The 20831-nt window shown below is 46.0% G+C and overlaps 1 protein-coding gene across 1 annotated transcript in view; it reads right to left on the reverse strand.

The window, feature by feature from the left end:
• Window positions 1-2579: 2579 nt before the first annotated feature.
• Window positions 2580-20831, reverse strand: part of LOC142570272 (high affinity cAMP-specific and IBMX-insensitive 3',5'-cyclic phosphodiesterase 8B-like) — a 45622-nt gene continuing 27370 nt past the window's right edge. Inside the window, exons 11-19 of the mRNA XM_075678671.1 lie at window positions 20170-20349; window positions 19178-19241; window positions 18979-19114; window positions 14838-15033; window positions 12346-12476; window positions 10664-10889; window positions 10306-10458; window positions 8007-8136; window positions 2580-2858 (exon numbers count right to left, since the gene is read on the reverse strand). Coding sequence (XP_075534786.1) covers window positions 2767-2858; window positions 8007-8136; window positions 10306-10458; window positions 10664-10889; window positions 12346-12476; window positions 14838-15033; window positions 18979-19114; window positions 19178-19241; window positions 20170-20349 — 1308 coding nt within the window. The 3' untranslated portion in view covers window positions 2580-2766. The remainder of the gene's footprint in view (window positions 2859-8006; window positions 8137-10305; window positions 10459-10663; window positions 10890-12345; window positions 12477-14837; window positions 15034-18978; window positions 19115-19177; window positions 19242-20169; window positions 20350-20831) is intronic.

A 20831-nucleotide genomic window follows, 5' to 3' on the forward strand; every position in this document is an offset into this window, starting at 1 on the left:
AAGGCATCAAAGGAGAGAATATTTTCCGTGTTTACAGCAATGCTTAACTTTCGGAATGCAATTTCAAAATACTTTTTCTGGTGGGAACCAGGCGGCGCACGCCGCGGCTCGAGATCATGCACGCCGAGCCATCTCCGACGCGCAGAGAACACGTACCAACGACTGCGACGAGGATGATGAACGGATATCCAAGAAGTACTCGGACATCCTGGCGCACTACAGGAAGCAGAGGCGTCGCTACCCGCCCGCGCATAAGACGATGAGTAGGGACCAAGCGGTAACCTGGAGAAGACTACAGGCTGGAACCTACCCACACGGAACACTGCTGCACGCTATGTACCCGGGCATCTACGGGCGAGACTGCAAGTTCTGCCCGCCGGACACGCCCAACACCTTGCGCCATATGGTGCTTGGATGCAGGAATAATCGAGAAGTACCACCATCATCATCACCACCAGGCGATATCATGCAGAAAGAGGCGGATTCAGAAGAATTGGAAGACCAGTGGGAGGCTCTGCTGGTGACGCAAGACCCTGACAGCCAGCTGCGGTTGGTAAACAGGGCTCGGGCGGCGGCAGCGAGCCATGGCTACCTGGACTGAGGAGGCCACCATACTTTGGGCTCGAGAAGCCTGGTCTCACAATAAAGTTTATTTCTCTCTCTCTTTCTCTGGTTTGTAAATCGACGGCAGGTTATAAAAAAATTATCAGTGGTTTCAGGTTCTTTGCTGATACGCCATAGAGGCGACCGCGCTAGATTGACCTGTGCAAATAAAATTTAATGGTGAAATACAGCAACGTAATTTTGTAAGAGTGATTTCCAGTTTACGTGTGGGACACACTTTATCGCCACCTGCAGTTTAGCTCCTTCTGTCTTCTCGCTCTTTGTCTAGCTTCCACTTCATCTGCACCTCCAAAGATTGATTTCTTTCTTTCAAGAAAAGTGTTCTCCGTGAGCTTACTTTTTCTCGAATGTTTAAGTCCTTAAGAGTGAATTAATTCAAGAAAAGGCAATAATTTCAAGTGATAATAATGTGACAAAAAATTATTCTGCACAATATTGTGCATGATCTACTCTTAAAAACGTGCATAAACTCGAATATTTTGTTATGCGTGCATGCGAAAGTGGATGCCCAGTGAATATGCTGCAAAACCACTACTTAAACTGCTGAGGTGGCTGTGCAATGCTTAATTTATGGTTCGGGTTCTTTTTTTGAGCTCGCTATTCATTGAAACGTATGCTGTTTTGTGCGTTGCATGCGTGATTCCAATGGGCGTACGCACTGTTCGCTTCACTTTGCTGATTGATTGATTGATTGATTGATTGATTGATTGATTGATTGATTGATTGATTGATTGATTGATTGATTGATTGATTGATTGATTGATTGATTGAGTGATTGATTGATTGATTGATTGATTGATTGATTGATTGATTGATTGATTGATTGATTGATTGATTGATTGAAAAGTAATATTCCACCGAGCTGGGGTGCCCGCCTCAACCTACATGAAGGTAGGGGGGGAGAGAGAGAGAGAGAGAGAAAAACTTTATTTGGTTCCTTCAAGGATTGAGCGTCTCGAGGTCTCGGTCTTCTTGGGCGCCGGCGACTTGGAGACTCTTCCGGCAAGGGTGGGCCCCTATTCCAGGGCTCCACTGAGCCTAGCTACCGCACTAGCGTGCGGCACTAAGGCCCTTTGGGCCGTGAGCTCGCAGCTGGTAAGCCGACTCTCCCATTGCATTGGGGGGAGGAAAATGCTTGTATAGCCTCTGCATGACGAGGGGGATGAACCATTGCATTTTCCCTTTTTTTTTTTTTGCTTAGGAGGGTACGAGCCATTACTGATAATTTCTGCCCACGGACGGATGCGAAAATGCCGACAACCGGGCGGCCAGCAGCTTCGCTGTAAAATCATTTCCTTCCTCCATGGTTCCCTCCTCCAAGTATGGAAAGCAGCGGCAACACACAATAACATCCTTTTGCACAAATACGTGCGCTCTCTGCTGCTGCCGGTGCTCCTTATCACGCCAGTGTTGTGACCGCGAGGGCTCGAGCTCATCGAATGAAGTCTCATGTGCGTCTTTGGGCCCATGGCACGTACCCCACGTGTTTATTAGTAGGCGAACGTATACTACAATTTGTACGGCTCATAGAACTACGACTCATAGCTATCCGTCGAGAAATACTGGGAGCAGGCTTTTTTCACACTGTTAGGTTGCCTTTCACAAGATGGTTGACCACGAAATCACAGCACCATTCAGCCGATGGTATAAGTTTGCAAACATTGCAGATATAGTAAGGGGGAAATGGTGGCGAATATTGCGACATCAGCTCATGCACTGCTGCTTTATTTCCACTTATAGGGCGACGTCCGCCACCACGTGTGGTTCGAACGAGATGTGCGGGGCAGCACACTTGCATAGTCTCGCACACTCCTTATTCTTCAGCAGAGATCCGCCACACGAGCCACAAGCCAGCAGCGATAGCCTAAGAATAGCTTGAAAAGGTTTCAGGCGCAGTACACCGCATTTGATATTAAGAGAAAAAGTAGGACCACATTGACCTGCGTTTCTTTTTTTTTTTAATGAATTGGTTCAAGGCGCCGCACTTAGTGTTCTGAGAGAACCAGGTCTCGTAATCTACAAACCGTGTTTAACAGTCACGAGACGAGGAGGCACTCAGCCCGCTGTGCCTTCTGCAAGCCTTGCGAGTGCGACCGAAGTCTGTCGTGCACGCCCGACGAGTCAGCCGCGAAGTGCTTGCGATTAGTTTGCTGAACGGCTGTCCTTTTCCTTGTCGTTCCAGTAGTCATAATTCTGCTCAACGTACTCCATCAGTTCGGGAATCTCGCCGAAGTCTGCGTGTATCGAGGTCATAATTATTGTAAGTGTAAGCATAACTGTTTTCGAACGACACACAATGTGACGCCGCACAAGAAATGTTCTCAATAAAACAAAAAATTCACAAACTTGCGCACTTGTATAAGCTAAGAAGGGCTCTGAACCAAAGTAGAGAGAACTTTTCTCTCTAGAAACACTGCGCGGCATAATAGTTTTATAAAATCAGAAAACATTATTGCAAACTTATAAAAAGGACCGTTTAAAGTTCTTGTTTTTCTAGTTGTTTCAAAGCGAAGCTCTCTTTGCGAACCATCCCGGATTTTCCTGACCGTGGGTGCTGCTGGCTGGGTGCCCGTTGCTGGTACTCAAGCTATAGTTCTCCAGCAGCCGGATGCTTTAAATATTAGGCCGCAGTCGCACGTATGCTTCTTGGTGGCAATGCCAACTAGCTATTTGAGATGATCGCCTTTTGTTGATAATGATGATGATTTCCCTACTATGGCACGTACCCACAACGGCAGATTGGCCAAGAAGCGAGCGGTAGATTAAGGGTTCGGCAGCATGTTCCACTCCTGTAACGAGTCAAGGCGAAAGCTTGCTGCGCATGTGGTAATGCATTAAGCTATACGATCGGAGAGGTCAGACTTCTCGCAAGACATAACGAGCCGCAGTGTGAAGTAAACGTATGGCGCTGTAGGTCGACCTCCTCAACGGCACATGGGCGCACCTAATGCACTACTAAACGTCCTTTCTTTCGTTCTTTCTTTCGTTTCTTCATTAATATTCAGCCATTGCATATTTGCTTGCTTACGGGAGTATGAGCCATTCCTGATTACATCTTTTTTTTCTCACTGGACTAGACGCCGCTTTTTAACGCGACAGCGTTAAGGGCCTCGTCTCGCAGAAAATCCGGCATAGTTGTCCCGCGTCGACCGTCCTGCGAGCGACAGATCACTCCGAACCACGCATACCCAACCACGGACGCCCTCCGTGCAGCGCAAAGACGTAACTGAACTAATTGAATTTCTCAAAATAAGATGCGTCAGCAAAATCGTAAAGTACGACTTACACACAACATAAAGACATGATAGCATCGGATTGTAATTTGAATATACGAGAAAACATAATTCTGCTGCGCGGAAACTCAAACACAAAACACAACCTAAAGACATGATAGCATCGGATTGTAATTTGAATATACGAGAAAACATAATTCTGCTGCGCGGAAACTCAAACACAACCTCATTTTATAGCGTAAATTTCTACCGTTCATAGAGCGGCGCGGCCCGTTCCTTGCGGCACCATCCAGATGGCGCTCGCATCCGCGGCCCACGCAAGAGGTCGCGTTTCTACCAGAAAGCTCACCTTCGTGCTTAGCGTTCATCGCCAGCGTTTCCCGGTAAACACTACGGTTACATAAGTTGCAGTTGCCCGGAAGCGTGAGAAGCAGTCAAATATCTTTATATGCTGCCGTGTATTAAAGGCGAACATTAAGCGTCCCCCAAATTTTTTCGGGTAAAAGCCATTGCAACGAGCCCTTTAAGGCCAAAGGCAGCAAAGAAAAAAAAGACGAGCTAATTAAGACTTTCGCCTTAATAAGTTAAGAAATACAAGGCAATAAAGAGTTGCGAAATTGCGCAGCATGGGTACATCAGCCCGATGCTCCACCCATTAGGCTGCAATGGCACGTATACTTCTGTACTACCAACGCCAAAAACGCAGGAATGAAGTGAGAAAATTTATAGCATCCTACTAACCGCGTCGAGAAAGTTCGCTTTTTATTGTTTAAACGTAATTTTTTGTATTTTAGATTCGGCGCAATCGCTTCAAAGTGCACATGGGAGAAGCGCATGACACGGTGGACAGGCACATGACATCGCAGAGATATTGTGCAACAGGTCGCGCGAGATGATCTCTTAATTTCGTTGTACTCCACTGTATTTGTGCGCCAAGTTCGAAGCTATTCACTATGACGTTGCAATTTCCTTCACCGATGTGTGCTTTACCGATCCATTGTCGCTAATCCAGAGCTCTAACTTATGTAGGAATCTGGGACATCGAGTTTAGTGCACCTCTTCCGGCCGCCACCCTGAGTCACTCTGAACAATATTTTCTCGTCCTGTTAGTGCTGATTGCATCACTTCAATGTTTCCTTTGTGGAGACTGTTTTCATCGCTCAGTGTTATAGTTCGTGGCTCACCCCTATGCATTGCTTTCACTGCATTGTCCAAGTGCCCTGTGCGTTCACAGCAAAGTTCTGCTTCATCAGGAGCTCGAGGTGATTTCCCGTTACAAACTTCAGAACTCACATCTACTGACTCGTTTTATTTATTTATTTATTTATTTATTTATTTATTTATTTTATTCCTTTATATTTTGCATGTAGAACATAAGAGCCCCATTCTTAGCCTAACTACTTTAGTGTTTTACTGCAAAGAGCCCTTGTTTCTTGTCTGTCAATGATCGTAAAGGTGAATAATTTCATCAGAAGAGTACCCTTTCTACGCTATATATTTACATTTTACAGGAAAAAATGACAGGTCATTCAGCGCCTCCGTTTTTCTCACGTGTACTTGCAGGGATATCAAAGTGGTCCAGTTTATTATCCTGTTCACTATGGCTTGTGCTCTGTGTCGCAGAACGCTTTCACTGTCTGCAACACAGGCTCTGCATATCTCTTGCTTAGCTGAACAAGTACCTTTCAACAGCCTTTTCTTCTTTCTATTTTCTCCTTTCTTTCTTTCTTCTTATTTTCCGGGACGGGGTGGGGACATAGTTTGGCTTTTCGCAAATTTTTGTAACCAGCAGCAGACGCCAAGTTTCGACAAAAACAAATATAAAAATACACCATGTGATAGCACCGTTATCATCATGTTAAACTTGACCCAATACCTTGCAGCATTTGCTGTCTGCTCTTTTCCGCCTTTTAGAAACGCTTGTTCATCTCTTCTCTGGTGGCTGACGATCGCATAAAACGCACATGTCCTTCAAATATGGCTTCACTGCAGAGTTTCACTACAAAAGTGTCTTTCGAACCACCACGACATTGCGGAATGACGCAAAACTTGACATGTACCAACAGTTCGTCGTAGTGGTCGTGCCACTGGCATAATTTTATCAATTGAATACGCATCATATCGACACCATTTTTCTAAACACACAATATACAGAGCTTCAATGGATGCATAAAAGTAACCGTGCAGCCCAGAAGAGTGACAGAATACAGCCAGACTTGGCGCTTGAGGACGGGATGTCCTACAAGTTACACCAGTGAAGCGATTTGAGCACGTGATGAAATGTTCCACTGCAGTCAGCTTTTTTAAAAGACATTCCCCAGTGAGTGACGCTACTGATCCGCTTCCGCTAACAATAGATGGCACTAGCGGCATCTGTCCCAAATCCCTAGGCACGCTAGTCATATTCGGTGGCTGACATGATAAACTGAACACTGAACAAATAATTCAACAATTAGTCAATACGACCGTAGGATCCCAGACACTAAGTAAACGCGTTCAAACTCCATCCCTAAACTTTATATACACTGTCTAAAAAAAAGCTCTTGTAAGGGCACAATGCAAACGAAGATGGCGTTAAAATTGCGATGGCAGGTTTGGGCTATGGGTCCCATTCAAACGTCGTCGGGCATTAGGGAATACGGTTGAGCACTTATAGACATATTACACCACCATACCCGTGGGCTCCACCATGACTGCTTACGTGACAGCGTCCGCCGTTAACTCCTGATCGGCGTTTGCTCGCTTGCTGACAAGGGCCACGGCGGCCGCAGGCACGGCTCAGACAACCTCAATTTCGGCCACCATGGTGAGCAGTGAGTGAATAGAAAGGCGTTGGCCAAAGCTGCCGAGGCAGTTTAAGTATACCTTTCGTTTATCCATTCTGTTTGCTCTGTAATCCTAATCGCTTGCAAGCTTATCGGCTGAAGGCGACGAATGAGGCAGCCTGGTGTTTGCTTTCGCCATTTATATATTCTAATATTCTAACCTTTACAGCGGTTGATTTCTAGAACTGTTAAGGCCGTGCGCTTGCTTTCGTCGTAATTAACTGTATAGATGTATAGAGTAATAAGTGTGTGTTTGCGCGTAGAAAGTGCTTGTTTTGCCACCTGCTCCGACCATGGTGTTCGTTCGGACCACGTAATTCTTGTCGTCAGCGATGATCATATAATTTGGAAATTGTTGTATGATTACTTGCAACACAGATTAGCATATGTTCGGTATACGTTTTGTCCGGAGGCAATTTATTGATGTTTATTTGCGCTCTGTTAATCTCACATTTCTCTTTTCTCATCATTTCTTGGTCTAATTTCCAATACTGTAGTAAATCTCTTGCGCATCATTCCATATTTCAGTTTTAACCATGTATCCACTCCTGCATGACCCGAGGAGGGCCTGCAGTATCGTAAATAAAAGATGTATTCGCATGTTGGATGGACCAAAATTCTGCAAGTGGCTGTGCGATTGCTCTCCTTTTGTTAGTTCCCCAGCGCAGGAAGAAAAACTAGCGGTGCCCGCCTATTATTCCACGTTCGACTTCGCTGTTATGAAAAGTTGGAATGGAAAGTTTTTGTTATGGAAAGTTATGGAAGGTGCTGGAGTAAATCGCGTTTGCATGGAGGGGACGTATTGCTCACTTGCATGCCTATCGAAGCTAGACATACCGGGGTATTTTATGCCAGTGGTGGCGGTAACGCTGTGATGTTGCTGCAGGTGATGTTAACCTGGAAGTCATTTCCGGCTATTAGCTATCCAATGCCGATGGTACAGAGCTTGCTGTGCTCGCCTTGCGGAAAGGTGTGCATGACGAACGGTAGTAAATATGGGCACACCTTTCGCAGCTGAGGCGGATGAAGCTCGCAAATGTGTCTCATCCCACGCATTCAACTCTCTGTCTCAGTTCTTGCAGTTCACGGCAAAGCACGTTTGCCTCTCTGCTATTCCACATTTTAAATAGCTAATACTAAGCGATTCGCGGCCTTTCGGCGAAACGTTGCTGCCGGCTTGCTCTCTATTCAGAAGGCGTTCAGTGGTAGCGGGTCCGTGGTGGCCCCTGGTACACGGTGTGCAGACTGCTCGCTGTAAAAGGTCTATACGTGTTAGGATAGGCGCAATGCGAACAGTCAAGCAGTGTCTAAGCGGGTACCTCACCTGACCAAGCACGGAACATCTGACGCACGAAGTAGCTTATGAAGCCAAGCTGCGAGGTGGATATCTTGCATGTGACGCGGTCGAAGGCAGGCATCACAACGGGCAAGCCTCGCCGCTTCTCCTCGTCCGTCTGCGCACACGCGAGAATAGTAGGCCACGAGCACGACAACATATGCAACGAGCTTAGCGGACAAAGCTTCGACGCGTGTAGAATACACTGACACGCGACACGGCGTGCAGTATATATGAACCACACGGCTCATTTCGGAACAATACGTTTTTAAGCACAGGTTGCAATTTGAAGGAATGGTCTTAACCTTTCTGCGGCGATAGAAAGCATGGGCACATTCCGGTATTGCACTGTTTTCCAAGTATAGCATGCCAAAAGTCCAATAAGGAGGAGATGTCTTCAATGGAGCTAGACTTTTACTCTCTAAATACATCTTTGCGTATGAAAAAACCATGTAAGGTTCATGTAAGAAGAAAGAGGACACAGGACGCGTGCTGATTACTACCGTACGATTTTCATTATCAGAAGAGCAAACAGCATGAATTCTTACCGACAAAAAGCCAAGTCAATGCACCTTCAAATGGTCTTTCCCGTGTTTTACCTGAACGCTATTTGCTCCCTTGTTCTTGCCGACTCAAGTGTACGATATACTCCACAGTCGTTGAAATCCTAAGGCAATGTTAGGTAAAATATGGCAGGTGTTCGCTTACAGCTCTTAGGTGGTACGACGACAAAATCTTGACTTACCAGATTTTTGTTTAAATCGGGGCGCCACGCTGGCATTGTGTACGATGGTATTTCTTCGATTTGCCCGTTCTCATCGTAAAATTAAGTCCGAAGCCCTCATGCTTTGCTCGAGCGACTGTAATACGATGGATTTATCAGCCTATATAATTCGATAATTTGTTTCAAATCGGTTAATGATAAATTTAGGAGATTTGGGGCAAATCTAACTGCAGTAGCGGTCGGTCACACACGCTGCAAAAATGGCCCATGTCATTTACCATAAACCGTCGATTGGACCTTTTTCCATCGATACCAAATGTTCCCGCGCTTTCCAGCTTCTTGAGCGCTTCTCTTCTGATCCTGGTGGAGTGCAACCAGCCTTGCGTCACGTTCCTCTAAGCTCTCACGTCATCTCCATCACCTTTGAGCTGCGGCCGCCCTAATATACGCTGACGAGCCTATAGTCCTTCCCTGACTGAAACATCGACTTGCCACCTTGTTCTGCCATCTTCATAGCAGCGAAACGGTCCTCGCGTTTCTCAGGTGTTTCTACCCCATGCGACGACGTTTTGCGGCCCGCATACCAGCCAGTCCGGCCTCATATTGCTCCAAGAGTTTCGACAGTACGGCTTCACCATTTGGACTCCGAGATGCGCCGTTTCTCCTCCACCGTCATATGATAACGGTGCCAGCGCGTTCGTTGCAGTCATTATAACGAAAGGACGAGACTACAGTAGCGCCAACTAGTCGAGCGAAACCGCGCAGAGCATGCAGGGGCTTTGTCTCGATAAATAAACTCCTTGCCACACTGCCACGGGGTGCTGCACAGAATGGAAATTCACAATAACATCTTGCTGAGCTTAGTTAGTGCATGTCTGTTAGCATTATTTATTTATTTATTTATTTATTTATTTATTTATTTATTTATTTATTTATTTATTTATTTATTTATTTATTTATTTATTTATACATACTGCAGCCTCAATGAGGCTATTGCAGGAGTGGGATGAACAACGAACTTACAAACATTTATAAACAAGCTTGCGTGAATTGTTTCTGTGGTAGTGAACGGATGTTCCCGGTAATGAATTCCAGACTTCAATTGTCGATGGAAAAGGAGGACGTAACTGCACGTAACTGTAGACATTGCTGTACATCTCCGCTGTATCCTTTCCGCATCGCGCCGCTTATTATGTTGTTTTGCTTTCTTCAAGCGCACTTGCGCCCATGTGTACGTACACCTTCACGTGAAGCAGACATTAAACTCAGTTGGTAGTTTGCGCTCGTCCTCTCAAGATGTCCTTGTGTGGCATTTTTTTTTTTTACTTTTATCACGCAGGCTAGTAATATGGCGATTATTCATGACGACGCTGCTGCTCGTACCCCACTTCGTTCACGGCCAAACACACACTTCCCTAAACAGCCCAATGCTAAATTTTATCTGTATAGCTATCGCATTAAAATTTCAGTTCTGAACTTCACAACGTGAACACAATAGCCTGATGCAACTCAGACACTGAAGAAGCTCGTCAATGACCACCGTAATAAATATTACTTGTATACCTGGGCGCAATACTCTTCGGCGATTCGCTGCGCCCACTGGATGCACAGGTGAATGGGCCGCGCCGGGTTGGACACGTCAGAGCATTTGATGAGCATTCGTTTGATGAGGATGATGTTCTCGGAGGAGCGTAGCATGTTATCTTCTTCTTTATCCTGCACAGTGAATCGAGATATGTCTAAAGGCCTTGAAAAATTTGCGTTCATGATAGTCACGGCGAGACACTGCTGTTCAGTAGTGCAAATTATCGTGCTGAGTAACATAGTATTTCGAAGTGACAAACGATTACTTGGGACACTAACACTGAGCCTGTATTGAAAGTAGTACATCGCACTGTATTACGAAGGCGTGCCTAGCTACCTCAGCATCAAATGTCGCGTCGCCTTGGAGTGGTTTCTGGAAGACATTGAGGAACTTGGAAAGGTGCTCGAAGTGCTTGGTCATCTCAGTGGCCAGTACCATGTCGATGATGGACGCTCGCACCGTGCGGTATGTGTCACGGTCCAGCTTGTGAAAAATGTTCACCTTTTCGTCCGACAGCGTCAGCATGAACGCGATCGCTGCATGGTGGCTCTCCAGCACAGAGCTGCGAACAAAGAGCTTCGTAAAGACGCGCTCTCTGTCTTTATCACATTTTGAAGTGGTCGAGGGAAATTTATTAGATAGAAACAAAATTATTTCATTCTGTAACATCATTGGCAAAAGAATTAGTAGGGTTGTTGGACGTTTATTTTTGATTTAAGATGCGCTTAAGTACACCACATCTCACAGTCAAGCCGTGCCGAAAGCACGGCCTTGTGAGACGTGGCGTACTGGGGGACTCCGGATAAATTTTGACCACTTGGAGTTCTTGGGTACCCGTGGACCATGCACCTAATGAACTGTACACGGGCGTTTTTTGCATTTCGTCCCTGTCGGAATGCGGCCGCCGCGGCCGTTGTTTGACCTCGCGGCTGCAACGAAACGCCACAGCCGCTAAGCCACCACAACGAATTATTGAATAGCCTGCACAGCATGACAGGAAAAGCGAAAATGGTACAAAAAAGGGAAAGCAAGAACAGGCCGAATGACTGTACAAACCGTGTGAGCGGCAAGAGATGAATGATCCTACTCAAATCGCCTTGCGCTTGGAATGCTAATTAACCGGGTTCTGATGGGTCCCGAAGCTGCAATGTGAGATGTTAAAGAGACGGAAATGTCTGCACAGGTTCGCCCTCCGTAGGTTCGTTAATACGTACGCCTACACTGCCTGATAGCATCCAAAAACCTAATTTGACAGAATGAGCGATTCACCGCCAATGCACTTGCAGTTGAAGACATATCTCTGGGCACACTCGCCAAGAAGTGAGCACTGCGGGCATGGGCGTGGCTAAGTCGTTTCCTACAGCTCCTGCTAAGAAAATTCCAAAAGGGTTTCGAGGTAAATTCAATCGAAATTTCTTCATAACTTCCGCAGTGGCAAGTAAATGCAAGAATGACACTTTTTTATCCCTAATCGATGTAGGCATTTTACTCGGAATCTGTCTATTATATGTACCGCTCCAACGAGCGACCGAACTTCGTCGTCACGTAACTTCGACCCCTCTTTCTCCGAAATGTCAATTTCTGCAAACGCACAGTGTAAAGTAGTAAGAGTTGGTTTCCGTTCTATTATGTCCCGGCTCTTTCCACGGCCTCTACATTCATTGTGCCCTCTGTTGACAAACGGTGGCAGCTCCACCTTGAAAAAGAAAGGTTCACTCGATGAGAGGATCTCGGTGGGCTAGTCTGTTGATTACTGTTGTAGCGCACTTGTGGACACGTGCACGCACACGAGACAAACTCCAAGTTCACTGGTGCCAGCCCGCCTTCCCGAAGCACATGCTTCAACCTCACTCTCAATTGGAGTGGCTAATCGTAATGCTAAGCATGCTCACTTACTGCTGGCAAAAATTATTTCTGCCTATTTTATTCCTGGACTGTTCAGAGGGCGCCATTCTCCGTGTATCAAGTAACATCACCACTCATGTGCCGCGCTATTAGTTACGACAAAGAAGGCGCACCGGTCATTGTAGAGGATTGCCAGTTCGTGATCAGAGTTGGAGAGGAACTGGCTCGACTTTCCGGGGTGGTCGATGTCATGTATCACCGCCGATATAAGACATATGGCCTCGTCCAGTGGGTCGAATATGTCCTGCAAACAGCCGGGACGCGCGCTTCGTTCGCCTGTGGTCTGGCTGCCACAGTACAGCAGAACTGCTAGAACGCTTTTCACTGAGAACCAGCATCAACAGGCACAACAGGCCGTGCGCCGTTTACAGACAGCGCATCCTGTCTGGCAGTGAAGCTACTCTGAAGGAAAAAAACTTTATGACCATGCGTAAGAATCGTGGTGTCATTGCTAGTGCAATCTTATTTAATGAGGAGGCTTTAATTCGAGGCCAACTCCAATCGCCTTATCCAACGCAAGCAAAAGGCAGGAATTTCCTCTATAAGCAACCGTTCAACCAATTTTCCTAAAATTGTGCATACACTAAATATGTTAATATACCTGCTATATCAGTTAGCAGGTTAATACTGGCAAGTTAATGGACTTGCTAGAGAACTCAATAGAACCGGATGACTGTGTGATATATCGTGTTATTACTTCCACCGCTGACCAATCTTCTCTTCAAAGTGATCTTAATGCAGTCCAGGACTGGTGTAACGAGTGGCTAATGGAACTTAACCCGCGTAAGTGTAAATATTTGTCCATTCACCGTCGCCGTAATTCTCTCCTATTTCCTTATGTAATATCTGAAGTTCCGGTAGAACTAGTTCATTCATACAAGTATTTAGGAGTAACACTTTCAAGCGATCTTTCCTGGAATCCTCATGTTACTAACCTACATGACGTTAGGACCTAACAGGACCTAACAGGACGTTAGGATTTCTAAAACGCCATCAGCATCATGCTCCTCAACATGTAAAATTGTTAGCCTACAAATCATTTGTCAGGTCAAAACTAGAATTTGCATCGCCTATTTGGAATCCTCATCAGGCATATCTAATTAATGATCTTGAATCTGTACAAAATCGCGCCGCTCGTTTCATCCACTCGTCATATTCCTTTGACATCAGCGTTTCCTCCTTAAAAACTGCATCCGCATTATCCCCCTTATCGCTCCGTCGTCGCATTGCCAGCCTATCTTTATTTCACAAATTCTTTCATAGCCCTATGCGCATCGCACCTTATATCCTTCCTCCTACACGCATATCTCACCGCACCAGCCATCAGCTACAGGTTGCCCGTCCACGCTCACGCACTGTCACGTTTTCAAATTCTTTTTTTCTTCGCACAGCTGCAGACTGGAACGGCCTTCCTAACGACGTTGCTGTCATTATGTGCCCATCCAAGTTCATCGAAAATGTAAAAAACTTCCTGTTATTGTGACTATGTATTTTTATTCTTGCCACCCCTTATGTAACACTCCATTTATTGGGGCCTTTAAGGTAATAAAATGAAATGAAATGAAATGAAACCGAGGCCCTATATAAAAGATCTGTTCCCAGAGCTCGATGCGGGTTAGTGGTGGCCAAGTGAGAGTATTTCTGTTTCACGTATTTGGATTGCGAGGAAAAGTGACAAAGCGTCCCATTAATGTAGTTTGAAATCGTGTCGCGTGTATAGAAATTTCATTTATTAACTGGTAACAAACGCATAGTTTTATTAACATTAGTTGCAGTGAACACAAGCACTGCACTGCAATTAATGCAAGGCTTCTGCAACGTTGCAGATCTTTAGCATTAATATCTAAAGTAATGTTTCTGTACATGGTATTTCTCTGGCGCTTCACTCACTTTCCGAGTTCAATAGTTCTCGTGTTGTTGCAACAAATTAATTTATCAGCATGTCAGTTTATTTGGCTGTCTATCATTTAAGTGAGGGCAGAACGTACAGCTTCCCTGTGGTATTTGCCATGACAGCGCATGTAAATCGCAGTGTTTTATTTCTCAGTAAAAGCTTAGTATGAAATGAAAGTGCCCGACTGAACCACTCAGTTTTCGACAAAAGTTCACTTGGTATGAAGCTTGAACGTAATAACCGAGTAAAACGCAGGGAACTAAACTAAAAGAGCTCTGTCTTTTATTAACATTAGTTGCAGTGAACACAAGCACTGCACTGCAATTAATGCAAGGCTTCTGCAACGTTGCAGATCTTGAGCATTAATATCTAAAGTAATGTTTCTGTACATGGTATTTCTCTGGCGCTTCACTCACTTTCCGAGTTCAATAGTTCTCGTGTTGTTGCAACAAATTAATTTATCAGCATGTCAGTTTATTTGGCTGTCTATCATTTAAGTGAGGGCAGGACGTACAGCTTCCCTGTGGTATTTGCCATGACAGCGCATGTAAATCGCAGTGTTTTATTTCTCAGTAAAAGCTTAGTATGAAATGAAAGTGCCCGACTGAACCACTCAGTTTTCGACAAAAGTTCACTTGGTATGAAGCTTGAACGTAATAACCGAGTAAAACGCAGGGAACTAAACTAAAAGAGCTCTGTCAGGTGACACGCCTTTTTCCGCAGCTTGAGCAGGAAGTAGGCAGTGGCCTGCATGACGTCACCGGCGTGCGTTGAGTTATGGTATGGGTTGTCCAGGTAGTGAGACTCCATAAGTTTCAGCCAGTTGCGAATGGTGGCGTCGTCGGTGTCCAAGCTCACGTGCACGTTCATCTTTGAGAACAGTGACATGCCCAACCAGATGAGCGGCCTGCAAAAAAAAAACAAAGGTCGCTTCATTTCTGCCCATTTACGAATCCCAACTATGCATTCGTATCATTTATAGCGCTTCTATAGAGAGAAAAAATGTAGCAGTTTCACCCGATACGCGAACCGTTGATTGCGAGAGCAAATTATTGGACAGCAGCTACACGAAGTAAGGTTAGTAGTTTTATGAGGTGCATAAGCTGCTATAAATATTCGCTTACCAGTCAAATTAACAAGCACGCTGTCACGTGTGCACAGGCAAACACGAACACACCTCAATCAATGACCGCGGATACTGGCTGTCAGAAGGCTGGCGTGATGAAGAGCGGCAGCAGCGGCGAGCGAATTCCCCTTCGTGTTGCCTTTCACCTCAATGCGAGCTTGGAGCGCGAAAACACAGCGCACACGAAGCCATCAGCTTATTTCACTAGATGGAAATCGCACGTAACAAAAGAGCAAAGGAAGGGTCCAAGTGTTGCACATGGTGCTCCGCCATTCTTCATAGATTTGTAGCACAGTTGCTGAATAATGTGGTCAGATCAATCATTTCTTGACGTAATAGTTCTGCGGAAGCCCACAAGGTGGAAAGAGGTAATTAATAAGGGGGTAAATGAGACATCCACCCAATCGTACCAATTCCTACAAAGGAAACACCATGCGGGTTCCTTGAAAAAAATCCTCGCAGTTGAAGAAAAATTCGTCCTGTTCCAGGACTCGAAACCGTAACCACCGCCTTTCCGGGGCAGCCGCTCTATCATCTGAGCTAACCAGGTGGCTAGCAGATGGCAAGGCGAAGTTGAACTTATCAACAATTCGAAGCAAAGGCAAAAGTTTGACTTAATAGTTCCGCGGAAGCCCACAAGGTGGAAAGAAGTAATTAATGAAGGGAGAATGAGACATACTCCAATGGTAGCAATTGCTACAAAGGAAACCCATACGGGTTTCTCGAAAGAAAAGCCTCGCAGTTGAAAAATTCCTTCTCGCCCGGACTAGAACCTGGGACCAGCGCCTCTCTAGGGCAGCCGCTCTACCAATTTTCTTCAACTGCGAGGCTTTTTTTTTTTTAGCAACCCGTGTGGGTTTCCTTTGTAGCAATTGCTACGACTGTGTGGATGTCTCATTTTCCCTTTATCAACCATTTCTTGATCAAAGCGATCGACGAGGTGCTTTCGCGGTTATCGCTTGCCCTTTCGATGCAGCTATCTTCATGAATTACTTAGCATTTCTCTCATCTGTGCTTCTCCAGGACACGCATGCTGTCGTATAAAGGCATGCATTGGCATCTCCTACAGCCATCCGCAAGCATGCCTGACCCAACCGTTGCCTGCCCATGCGCCCGGTGCTCCCTCAGCTTTCTCAACCACAAACTAATCTTCGTATGGCGCTGTGCCCATGCTAGACTGCTTTTCGAAAACTTTGTTATTCTTTGTGATGATGCAAAAACAGCATTAAAGCGAATATCTGCATTCGTACAGCACGGTTCATGAAGCGCCAACAAAATTAAGTGAACCAGATATATTCCGAGAAGAAACTCGCTGCGGCTAACCACTTTTTTTACATCCTTGGCACAAGTTACGTGGAACACCCTGTATAAAGCAAACATAACAGCTACGAGCGCGCGTGTGAAAAGTACTTCGAAAGGATATCTGAGCTTTGTTCGCGTTATCTGCGTAGGTAATGTGAGGTTTCCAGGTGAGGCCCGTTGTGACGTGGACGCCTAGGTTGTTGAAGGTAAAAATCAAGGGCACTTAGGTATCCCTGCGCGGATGAATGCGAAAGCATTGCGACGTCTCTCCGTTGACGCCTCGTTCGCGCACTTGCAAGGACGTCAAAAGGAGCCGGGCGCAGCTACTGAATGAGAAGTCGAAGTCAAAAGTTCGTCCGTCGGTGCGCAAGACAGAACTCGCCGAAATCACCGCACCGACTGGCACCGCCGCGACGCGTGGCTCTATGCTATGCATGGGACGGCCACCGGCGCGGTCTGTCTCTGTGACCAGGTGACTTTTTGTACCATTTCCGTCGGAGCACGCGACAGAAGTCACCGAAAGTACCGCACCGCCTGGCAATGGGCCAATGCCGTCAGCGCCTTCGCAGAGGAAGGGGCCGTACGAGAACGCTGGCGTGACGAGCGGCATCGCAGCCAGGTTGAAAGACGACGACGACGGACGCGCGAACAGTGGCACGAGCGCACCTCTGAACACGTGACTTTTTGTACAATCTCCGGCGACACCGCCGGATTTTCTGCTTTATGAGCCATCTATAATGTTTTTGCACTAATAATGAGCAATAACTTCACAATTGGGATACTCGCACTGAATTACATATATTAAAGGGGTTCTGAAAGGCGCACCCCTCCGGCTTGGCGAAAGAACTCAGGTTCGCGGGTAGCATGCGCGGCTGCGAACATCTCTGCCAAATTTTGCAGTCGTGCACGGCCCGTGGATCTCGCATGCGTGCGGAGCACGAAGTCACGTTTTTCTCGAACACTCTCATTTCGACAGAAGCTTTCACATTCTCTTCTGGACGCTATCCTTCGTCGTAAAGCATACTACCATACGCGGCTGCTATTGGTCACTGGCTGACATCGATCAAGAAGGGTGTTTGGATCAGTGTGCTCCTTCCTACTGTTAATGTGTATTTTTACGCATCTTTATAAATATGCCGAAGTAAATGAATTCGGGGGTTTTACGTGCCAAAACCAGGACGTGATTATGAGACAAAATGAAATTTCAACTGGTTGCTACAGCGACGTTCAGTTGGCGGAGCTTTGTAGGCACGCCCCGCTCCGCCGTAGCCTTCGCAGTGCAAGGCGTTGAAGGAGCGCAGGCACCGCGAAGGGCGTAGTTTGATTACCAATAACTCCGCTTCTCCTGAATACATTGAAGTACTTTTTGCAGCAAAGTATTTCTGAAATAGCCTATTTTACCTTCAAATGCATTTCTACAATTTGATAAAAAGTGGTTCAGGACCCGCCTTTGGGTTTAATACGATCCATCATGTTTCATGATAATTAGGAGATAGTGCGAAGGTCAAATTGGCTAGCGTGGAGTATTTTGTGAAATATTACGGAGTCGTCAGCGAACAGTCGCACATGAGGTGAAACACAAGCAAGAATATCGTTAATATAGATAAGAAAAAGTAAGGGGCTGAACACAAGCCATTGTGCTACGCCGGAGTTTACAGGACTTGGTGAGGAGATAATATTGGGATCTAAAACAAATTGGAAGCAGTTAAACAGAAACCATTCGAGCAGGGTACGATGTTTGCTGTCTAGGTTAACTAAGCGCAACTTCTAAAGTAATAACTTTTGAAAAATCTAAGACGACAGAATTTGCTGACAAACCGTCGTCAAGGGTCATGTTTCGCTTATGCGTAAGCAATATGACGTGTGCTTCAAATAAATAGGCTCTGCAAAAGCCGTGTTGGGAATGTGTCGCAATGAGTTGGCATTGACAGACTTGACCACATATGAAAACACAAGTTCAAAAATCTTCCATGAGACGCTGGTAAGTGAAATCGGTCGATAAGTGATTGGCGAATGCTTGTCATTTGATGTAGTGAAATCAATGTCCTCGCCTTCTCATGGTGAAGTAGAAAGTCATTGTGAAATGACTGCTGAAAAATATTCGCTATAGTATAATTGAAGAACAACTCATACTTTTCAGGAACTATGGGATTAACTAAACTTCAATTATTTGGGGCGCATTAAAACAAAATGTGACTACTTGACAAGCTAAATCAAGCTTGTTAGACCCATCGTTGTATATGAATGAGCCGTGGCATGTTTGGGTCTTATTCTGCTCGTTACTGAAACGCGGCATGTGGTAGCTAGCCGTAAACATTAAGCAAAGCCCCACCCTCGCGGCTAGACATGGTCTGTAGCCAGCGGAATGCATGAGCCTTGCGCCGTTGATTCTATCAAAGAACTATCCTCTGTGAGCGTACGCACCGCCGTGCCGTGAGCGTTTCCAGCTCTATGATATCAAACTCCCACTTGACGTCGCTCTCCAGCAGCTCCGATATCTTAGGCGGCGCCGTAGCCAGGCTCGGAACCACGACATTGGGCGCCGGGCTTGCGGCGCTCACTGCGTGCGCAACGTGCACAGATTAGCATACGGCGCTGCGGCAGGAGAAGCAACAGCACAAACCTCTCCTCTGCATCACCTCGTGGGACAACCGCCGAACGCCCATTGGTCTCTGTGGCTGTCCTACCTGCAGGCGATAAGAACCGACGCTCATAAAACAACACTGCAAAACGGCGTTTCTGCTGGAGTATTTCTTCGCAAACACAGCTGTCAAGAACTGCTTCAAAAATGAGAGTCTGACGATGGCGCTACAAGCGCTTTTCCGCTGGCGATAGCTTTTCGACCTCCTTCATTCATGTAAGGAGCTCTTCACTGTCACTGTATAGTTGCTACTGTAGTGCCCTTTGACTTGATTCATTCGTCCTGGGTATAATACCAAATAGCGGTACGACATCACAGAATACGATCAGCGTGCTCGACCTAAAACATGGCAATTTGGGTTTGTCGATATACTCTTTCTATAAGACAGTAACCGTAGCGTAAGCACTTTAGGAGAAGAAGAAAGAATAGTCTAGATAGAAGGCTTTTAGTCGGGAATAGTCGAGATTGCCCTATCTCGAGCATTATTTTTTTCTTTCCATGTACCTGCGCTGCTGTCGTGCTCTTATAAACGGTCTAAAAAGCTTCGGGTAGCCGCAATGGAAGCGGGCAAGTATAACACAGGCACGCAGCCATCTTGCACGTCATGTGCCAATGTTTGCATAATGAGGATTTGAGAAGCGTTTATGATGCGAAAGAAGGGTGACGCATGTACAAACGTGCTGCTTGACAGTCACTTTGGTGTTGTTTTATTTCGTGCTACTTAAGGCGCAAACAAGTAGTGAAAGTGAAAGTAAGTGAAAGCTTTCACCTTGTTCTCGTTTTGCTCATCGTTATGCGGAAGCTGTATCCCATGGAGACAATAAAACCACAGGCAATAAAATGAAGGATGGGATCTTATAGACGGCGCAAGGCGTACGTTTAGGCTTTATGCGTCCTGTTTAGAACTGTTCTGTCTTAACCATGCATGAACGCCTTGAACCTGCGCTCACCAAACACAACCTCGAAATACTAACGTTTGTTGGCACTGGAACTATGTCCGGTGTCGCTGCCTGTTCCTCTGTCTTCGTCTGGACGGTGCCGATCTGCGGGTTGTACAGTTCGCTCGAGCGGAGGATGTCGATCACACGGTCCAGCTGCTGCGCCACGGCGGGTACTGAGGCACTCTCTTTAGCCTTCACCAGCATGTTGACGACCTAGCCGCAGTGCAAAGGAAGTTTACTCTTCTACAATTTCTCTGTTTTTCCTAGCCACAGCGAGAATAGCGCCTAGCGGTTGCAAAAGTTGCGGCGTAGCTGCAATGCAGTCGTGTCCGACTGAGAAATACAGCCGCTAGCCTCGAGAAAAAAAGAAAAGCTTTGTAACAATTGGCCGAGACTCCATTGCACCAAACACCACATCTGTTGTGCCGTCGTTCACAAACCAGAACTGTGACGAGTTTTCTCTCTGCATCCAGGCCGTTTTCGTGAATTGCCAAGAGCATGAATTTTCTTGCGTGGTAAATTGATAGCCCACGAATGTGCGGGGCATGGATGCATTACTCAACACAAAAGATCTAACGAACTAGCTAGTGTGACAAGTGAACAAAATCGCGAAACTCCTACTAAATAAGATATTGTGGTATAAAAAAGAGTCCTGCAGAAGGTTTGCTGCTTATAGCTTCCAAAAACTTGACTTT

Source organism: Dermacentor variabilis, chromosome 2 (genome assembly GCF_050947875.1).
Source record: "Dermacentor variabilis isolate Ectoservices chromosome 2, ASM5094787v1, whole genome shotgun sequence".
NCBI classification, from domain to species: domain Eukaryota; kingdom Metazoa; phylum Arthropoda; class Arachnida; order Ixodida; family Ixodidae; genus Dermacentor; species Dermacentor variabilis.